The sequence below is a fragment of the Malania oleifera genome, chromosome 13, assembly GCF_029873635.1.
Source record: "Malania oleifera isolate guangnan ecotype guangnan chromosome 13, ASM2987363v1, whole genome shotgun sequence".
NCBI classification, from domain to species: Eukaryota; Viridiplantae; Streptophyta; class Magnoliopsida; order Santalales; family Ximeniaceae; genus Malania; species Malania oleifera.
Genome location: NC_080429.1, coordinates 43,312,780 through 43,321,724, shown reverse-complemented (window position 1 = coordinate 43,321,724; position 8,945 = coordinate 43,312,780). Strand labels below are relative to the sequence as shown.

General features: G+C 36.5%; 1 protein-coding gene across 1 annotated transcript; it reads left to right on the top strand.

Annotated features, from left to right (window-relative positions):
• Window positions 1-1,750: 1,750 nt before the first annotated feature.
• Window positions 1,751-5,957, top strand: LOC131146710 (protein NUCLEAR FUSION DEFECTIVE 4-like). The gene is made up of 2 exons (XM_058096463.1): window positions 1,751-2,291; window positions 4,458-5,957. Exons 1-2 carry the CDS (start codon window positions 1,833-1,835, stop codon window positions 5,613-5,615), a joined length of 1,617 nt encoding a protein of 538 aa, XP_057952446.1. The 5' UTR covers window positions 1,751-1,832; the 3' UTR covers window positions 5,616-5,957.
• Window positions 5,958-8,945: the final 2,988 nt, after the last annotated feature.

The following is an 8,945-nucleotide window of genomic DNA, read 5'->3' as shown; positions in this document are numbered from 1 at the left end:
ATCTTGACAATAGGTTATAACTTCTTCTTCCTTTTTTTTTTTTTTTAGGATTACGCATAGAGTATCCACGTGTCCGTTTTTACGGTCCACGTGACTAATACCATGCCCCTCCCCTTGAAGTTGACCCCACAACCCTAAAGGAAGGGTATATTTAGGAGTCCTGGGGCTAAAACGAGCAAGGTTATAACTTTTTCTATGCTCACATAATGGTCTTTACATATAAAAAAGATGATTAACAACTTCTAATTCTTGAAAAATTAGAATGCTAAATGTATATAGTTTTAAATTTCTTTACTTTATTTTTTCTATAATTCTCGAGTTTCAATAGATTTTCTTTTACCATGGCAATTCAACGGTAATTATTATTTTTTTATTGTAATAGACAGTATTTTGATCCTAACGTTAAATGATTGAGGCTTCATTATTATATTATATTTTATTTATCTTTTAAAGTCAAATTATAAAATATAAATATAGGGATGCGAGCAATGATTGCAGCTCGACAAATGATTATTGATGGTGCTGTAATCCAGTCAATAGCCAAGAACCAAGAGTTTTTTTCCGTTTTATTATTAAAGATAAATAAAATATTAAATAATACTCTTATTGGGAAAATATTTCCCAAAATGATGCTCACGTAATCTCGCAGCTTGGTGCTGCGAGATTTAAAAACCCAGCGAATAAGAAGCTGACACGTGGCATGATGGTAGAGTAAATCTCGCAGCATCAAACTGCGAGATTTAAATGGCTAGCAAGTAAGAAGCAGACACGTGGCAAATCTCGCAGCATGATACTGCGAGATTTAGGTGTCCTTATTTTCTTTCCTTTTTCTTTTTCTTAAATAAAATCTTTCTAAAAAGGTAACATTAACATATTTTATATATATAAAGAAGAAAAAAAATGTCAAAAAATTATGAAACACTAAAACTAGATTCAAAAAAAAAATAAAAAAAAAATTAGTATTTTAAATAATATTTATAAAATTAATACAAGTTAAAATTTTAATCGAATAAATGCTCATTTTTATCCTTGAATAAAAAAATAATCCTTAATAAGATTGTCAATGTGCATGTACAATAAGATTGTTCCTATGGCACTAATTAAAAAGCAAGTTCTGAAATTAAATAATTCATATTCTATTAAAAATTTTATTTTTTATCTTTTGGGTTATATTAAGGATTATTTTTTTATTCAAGGATAAAAATGAACATTTATTCGATTAAAATTTTAACTTGTATTAATTTTATAAATATTATTTAAAATACTGATTTTATTTTTTTATTTTTATTTTTGAATCTAGTTTTAGTGTTTCATAATTTTTTGACATTTTTTTTCTTCTTTATATATATATATATATATATATGTATAAAATATGTTAATGTTACCTTTTTGGAAAGATTTTATTTAAGAAAAAAAAAAAATAAGGACACCTAAATCTCGCAGTATCATGCTGTGAGATTTGCCACGTGTCTGCTTCTTACTTGCTGGCCATTTAAATCTCGCAGCTCGATGCTGCGAGATTTACTCTACTATCGTGCCACATGTCAGCTTCTTATTTGTTGGGTTTTTAAATCTCACAGCACCAAGGTGCGAGATTATGCGAGTATCATTTTGGGAAATATTTTCTCAATAAGAATATTATTTAATAATTTATTTATCTTTAGTAATAAAACGGGAAAAAACTCCAAGAACCAAATTACCGAAACGACGACATTCAGTTGCACGTGTCACAAGTGGCACAAATGTAGAGTTTCCCTAGATTTGATTTTTCCCTTCCCAAACGCAACGGAGAAAATCGAGACAGAGAAGAGGGAACGAGGAAGGAGATAGAAATGGACGGTAGCAAATGGATAGCTACGGCGGCCAGCATATGGATCCAGTGCACCTCCGGCTCCTCCTACGCCTTCGGCATCTACTCCTCCGCCCTCAAATCCAGCCAGGGCTACGACCAGTCTACCCTCGACACAGTCTCCGTCTTCAAGGACATCGGCGCAAACGTCGGCGTCCTCTCCGGCCTCCTCTACTCCTCTGTCGCCGCTCCTCGCTCTCCCTCGTCCTCCCTCGCCCGCGGCCCCTGGATCGTTCACTCCGCCGGCGCAATCCAGTGCTTCGCCGGCTATTTCTTCCTCTGGGCCACCGTCACCGGGCTGATTCCCCGCCCCCCCGTGCCCCTCACGTGCCTCTTCATGTTCGTCGCCGCTCACGCGCAGACCTTCTTCAACACCGCAAACGTCGTCACTGGCGTTTGCAACTTCCTCGATTACAGCGGCACCATCGTCGGCATCATGAAGGTATGAATCGGTATAGTCTGCCCGGGTCACTTGCTGTTATTTCCGGAAACTTACCTTTTAAGTCGTTATTTTTGCTAATTGAACTATATTTGACATTGATTTTTTATATTAATAGTGTGTGTGTGTGTGTGGCAAACAAAAATATCGTAAAGGGGCTTAGTTATTTTAGTAGTTTCAATGATTTGGTTGGGTGGAAAGTGAAAAGGCAAATGGTTGAATAGTTGTAGCTGTATGTGTTGCAATATTACTTTCATTAAATCACATGGGCATCCCCTCCTCAAGGGAAAGACTCTTATTTGAAATTTGAAAAATATTAATAGTAAAACATATATATATATATATATATATATATATATATATATATATATAAGGAATTCACATTTTTGTGTTTAATTATTAAAAAAAGGTAAAAAATATTCCAAATCTAGGGACAAAGTTCATTTTTCAATTTTTCTTTTCTTTTCATAAAGGAGGGTAAAGGGTTCAAACCCCTAGGGTGCTCCTTCAGTAGAGATATGTTTTAGGGCAAGCACACCACTTTTTCTTGATAGCTCTTTGAAAAGGCATTCCAACTTTAAAAATCTCCTCTAGAGACTAGAGGGTATCCTTGGTCTCTAAGGCCTGTCTAGTATGAAACCTGTGAATGTTTAGGTTGCTTCTTGGTGGCCACGTATTCTTGTGTCCTTCAGAGGGTCATAACTCATAATACCAATGTGCTCCTCAATTTTTGTGAAATGTACATTACAAAAGCTTAGAAGGCAAATACTACATGCTCCTGGAAGATATAAAGAGCCTGGATGCTACAGTCTACAGGTAGTTGGAGTTTGGAGGCCGCAGGTAGCTCAAATGCTATAACGAGCCAAAAGGCTGCTAACCTGCAAAAAGCCCAAAGGTTCATGGGAGCCTTAAAACCAAAAACTACAAGTTTTTTTTGGAGGCTACAGGAGCCCCACGTAGCTAGTGGCTATGGGGAACTAGGGTGGTTGCTAAGTAGCCTGAAGGTTATAAGAAGCTCAATGGCTGCAAGCCTGCAAGTGGATTTGAGCGAACTAGTTGTTAAAAAGAGTGATTATTATAATCCACAAACTTGGTTGATGTTGTGAATGAATTCTTACTGAATGTGTAGCTCCTACGAGGCCCATATAAGTCAATTAGTTGGCACATCTAGCATAACTATTCAAATGTCATTTGTTTGTTAATAGGTTTTTTAGACATCAACCCTATTACATGAAAGGAATATTTTGGGCTTAGTTTGTCATCAAAATCATATTTATATTCTTGATTTGCCTAGTATTGAGACTAGGTTCTTTTGCTGCAAATGGACTGGGATTAGTATTTACTTGCTGCATGGCATGATCATGAGATATGTTTACCAAAAGAGTGGTAATTTACAACTTTGAATTTTTTTTATTGGCCCCAAATTATTGACTTTCCCTCTGAATTTCTCATGAGTCATGGGGGCTGTTATCGTGAGATCATGACAACAGCTGTATTACCACCCAAAAAAGCCAAGAGGCTGGCAGGACACTTAGGTTGTGTTTGGGAGCATGAATTTTGGACCTTGAATTTGAAAAAACGTCAATATAATTTTATATTGCATCTTATCCAAATCCAATACAAATGCAAATCAAAGGTCTCTCTGCATATAGGTTTAATTTACTTCATTTTATTTTTTATAAACATGAAGACTTGTTTAGATCAAAATTAAACAAAAGTTAATCAACTGTTGAAAATTGAACCATAGCGCTTGAAAGGAGTTCATTTTGTTTCCATTGAACTTGAATGGTGAATTTCATCTGTGAGGAAGGCCAAAGACAAACATAATTACGCATTACAATTTTGTGTTATAATTTAGAGTGATGATATGCAGTGATTCCATCTTTTGTTTTATAATGACTCCATCCTAGAGGAATAAAAAATTGATTTATTTCATCTTCAGTTTTTTAACTCCAATATCCAATGGCAATGTCTTCCAATGATTGGGAGGAGGGGGCAGGGGGTTGTGTTGGGGGAGAAGGAGTAGTTTGATGACTTGCACAACCTTAATCTTGGTTCACTTCTGTAAGATACGTTTCATGATTTAACTTTCTTTTATCTGCATATTACTAAAACTCCGCATGCATTAGTTTGTTAAATAAAATGCAATTTACATTCTTTCTTGGCCAGGGATTTCTTGGTTTGAGTGGGCCTATACTGATCCAAGTGTATAAGACTTTTCTTAATGGCAAGCCAAGCACTTTCCTTCTACTGCTTGCACTTCTCCCAACTCTCATCTCCCTCTTGCTCATGTGCTTGGTAAGAGTTCACCAAAGATACATGGGAGATGAGAAAAAGCACTTGAATGGTTTCTCTGCAGTTGCTTTGATTATTGCTGCATATCTCTTGATCATTATAATCTCAGAGAACATCTTCGATTTTCCGCAATGGGCACGCATGCTCACATTTCTCCTCCTTCTGCTCCTTCTATCCTCACCTCTTGGAATCACAATCAAAGCCTGGAGGGAGGACTCAGAGAGATCCTCACAAACATTCCCCACAGAGAGGAGTGGACTACTTGATAAATCTGAATCCAAGGAGTCCAAGAGGCTTTCTGTGGCAAAGGAAGAGAATGGCGCCTCCCATGATGAATTGCAGGACACTGGAGAAGACATGAACATCTTACAAGCAATGTGTACGGGCAACTTCTGGCTGTTGTTTATTGCCATGGCTTGCGGGATGGGCTCAGGGTTGGCGACAATAAACAACATAACCCAAATAGGTGAATCTCTCAGTTACACAACTGTTGAGATAAACACCCTGGTTTCTCTATGGGGTATATGGAATTTTCTAGGCCGATTTGGTGCTGGTTTTGTATCAGACATACTATTGCGCCAAAGAGGATGGGCAAGACCATCACTAATGGCTGTTACTCTCGCGACCATGAGTGCTGGCCATGTACTTATAGCTGCTGGTTTTCCGGGGAACTTGTATGTTGGTTCCATACTAGTGGGGATTTGTTATGGTTCCCATTGGTCGCTGATGCCTACCATCACTTCTGAGATATTTGGCGTGAGGCACATGGGTACTATCTTCAACACAATCGCAGCCGCAAGTCCCGTTGGATCTTACATTCTTTCTGTGAGAGTAATTGGCTATCTTTATGACAGGGAGGCTTCTGGCAGCAGGGATTCATGCTTTGGCACGCACTGCTTCATGTTATCATTTTTTATCTTGGCGTGTGTTTGCCTTTTCGGGTTCCTTGTTGCATTGACATTGTTCTTCAGAACAAGGAGCTTCTATAGGCAGGTTGTGATCAGAAGGTTAAAGCATTCTGAGAAACTGTGAGAAGAAAATGCATCTGGGTTCACTGTACAGATACAGCAAAACAGTATACGCAATCTGTTCTAAAATCAGCTGTGCATGAACAGCCGGGGGAGTGCTTCATTTTCTGTATTAAAGGGAGGGAGGGAGGGAGAGAGATAGGGAGAGAGAGAGAGGAATTTGTTCTTCCACTTCAATCTAATTTACCCATGCTTATGGTTTCCCATGTTTTCATATTTATTTTTAGTGGTAATCCTTTGAATTGTTGTGAATGAGTTACAGTCTCATTGTGTAAATTCCCTTTCCTTGGATGGGATTCATGAAGAACACTTGCCTATTTTATTATTGATATGTGGTTGATATTCACAATGCATAGCAAATTGTCGAAATTACCCTCTAAATCTCACCTTTCCACCTTCCTTGAAATTGAAATGGCAATTAATTTCCTTCATCCAAAATTTCCTTCAAATTTTCATGAATCCTCCTAATGTTATTGAAATTTCAAAATTTTCAACAAAATTTAGTGCAATTTTAACTATAAAATAATTTTTTTCTCGAAACTAAAATTTGAGATTCACAACCCAATAGGAATTTCTCAAATCTTTTTTTCAATTGAAACTAAATATTCTTGCTAGAAGGATATGAATAATATTTTTCATACCATTGAAATTGTATGAAAATTAACGTTTAGACATCAGCTATGATATTTTATTTGATCATTTATATCTTAAATTATTGGTATTTGCATAATGAATAGTATTAAACTAGTTTATAAATTTTAGTTATTTCAATTGAATATGAAATATGATTATTGTTTTACATTTATTGCACCTATACAACATATTCATGTCATTGGTACATTTTTATTTATAATTTTTTAATTCTAAATCTTGCATTATTATGTTTACTAAGAATTTCATACTTTAGTAGTAACTAGTATCATTTTTTAAAATCAAAATCGAAATTGACATCAATATTGAAATTTTCATCAAAATTTCTTATTTTTTGTAACCTTAAATGTTAATCGAAATTGAAATTTAATACAATGGATATTAATACTGCTCTTTTGGCTATAGAAGTAGCTTCAAATTTTTTGGATATTCTTGGGTGACAAGTTTTATGTTATGCAACATTTTGTCCGTCTCCATCCTATGTTTGCAAATCAATTTATAAGAGTTTAATTTGCATGTAAGGTATGACAAAATCTAATGATAAATTCAATTTCCTTCCATCTTATTTTATCCTGTATCATTTGTACGAAATATATAGTACGGTTATTGAAGCTAAAATAAAAATATGAGATGGTTTATTGAAATAATTATTGATGAATTATGTTCTGCATCATGGGACCCATGATGACACCGACCCACGTGACATGCCCTCACTAGGTACGGCCCACACTGTTGTACCTAGTGAGAACCTAACAAATGGGCTTATGTCATCACAAGCCCGTGGCACTATGCATTTTTAATTATTGATGGTGCCAAACAAAGTAGGGGGTGTTAATATCTTTTTCTCGCGTAACCGTACTCTCAAGTCCGACTCTGGTGACGCAGACAGATTTTACCCTTAATTGGATAGTAATCAAATGTTTTAACCACACTTCAAAAAGTTAATGACGACTCTATCACACCATGATTTCCACGAAAATTTTCTTTTTTAAAATTCACATTCATTTTTCCCAGTTCGCAACCGCACCTGACCATGATTTCCACAAAAATTTTCTTTTTTAAAATTCACATTCATTTTTCCCAATTCGCAACCGCACCTGCGCCAGTATCAATACTTTTTTATACTAGTTATTTACGAGCATACGAAATTTATTATTTATCTATATGATTTTCAGAATAGTCTGATTACTGGGAAAATGATGATTTTGGTTTAAGGTTATATTTGGGATAACTGTTTATGATATTAAAATCGTGTGGCATAAGAACAATTACTTTCTAATAAATTGAATATGAATTTTTGTGGTATTTGGGCTTACATGAGGGGTTGTTTGGAATGATGATGACATGATGAATGAATTGTTATGTTTGACTCCTGTGTAAAAATGTATTGATCTGTTGTGATACTGTGTGGAAAATGAATTAATCTGTTGGATTCTTGTGTGGAAATAATTTGATGCGTTTGTGTGAACTAACTGGTGTGGTTATTCGTATGCATCTCAATATAACGTTGGCATGAGGAGGTTGTTATATTGCCTATATATAAATGATGATGTGACGTTGGCAGGTCGAGGAGCTCGTCGTATTGTTATTTATATGGGGTAGGACATTGGCAGGTCGAGGAGCTTGTTCTATTGATGTATGACGGGTAGGTTGTGGGGATTGGATACTGGTGAATAATAGCACCTGTGTGGGCCATGTTATATACCCTGTGTGGGTAGTGGTGCTTGTGTGGGCCACGTTATATCCTATGTGGATAATGACGCCTGTGTGGGCCATGTTATATACCCTGTGTGGGTAGTGGTGCCTGTGTGGGTCACGTTATATCCTGTGTGGATAATGACGTTTTTGTGAGCCATGTTATATACCCTGTGTGGGTCACGTTATATCCTATGTGGATAATGGCGCCTGTGTGGGCCATGTTATGTACCCTGTGTGGGTAGTGGTACCTATGTGGGCCACGTGTAGATAAGAAGTACGTAGGTGCCTGTGTGGGCCACGTACTGACATGTACGCAGTTGCTCTGTGTGGGCCATGTACTGAGGACATTGGAAGATGAAGTATGAGATGCATGATTCCTGTGTGGATGTGTTGTGCGCATGTGAATTTAATTATAGCATAAAAATAATGGTATAGCATATTGTGAATGCATATGTGTACATGCAGCGAGGTAAACATACCACCGGGGGCTTGCTGAGAAAGGCGAGTGCTCTGTTAGGTAGTTTCTTGGTATCAATGCAAAGGGATGCTACTTGTATGGGCGGGTAGACATCTCGATCCTCAGAAGCCTTCGCATTTAAAATAATAAAGATGTGTGTACTAGCGGCGAAGTAATACTTCACCTAAGGGCTTATTGAGTAAGGTGAATGCTCTGGTAGGTAGTTTTTAGTACCAGAGCAGAGGAAAGCTACTTGTATGGGCGGGTAATCTTTCCTATCCTTGGGAACTTTCGCCTGCATAAAAATTATGTACTTGTGCATATTGGATGTGCGTATGATATTAGATGTTGGGGATGTTATTAATGGTATATTTTCTCAGTTGTTATTGATATTATATGAGAAGTAGTTTATTTTGATATGTAAATATTAAAACTCAATTGTCACACACTGTTATAATTTATTCCACCCTTACTGAGAAGTGTCTCACCCTAGTGGGTTAACAATTTTTCAGGTTTTTTTGGAGATCG

Bases quoted from the DNA above. Each gene is read 5' to 3' on its own strand.
- LOC131146710 (XM_058096463.1), top strand. From the start codon at position 1,833: ATGGACGGTAGCAAATGGATAGCTACGGCGGCCAGCATATGGATCCAG. The intron at 2,292-4,457 runs GTATGAATCGGT...TTTCTTGGCCAG, and splicing joins CCATCGTCGGCATCATGAAG to GGATTTCTTGGTTTGAGTGG.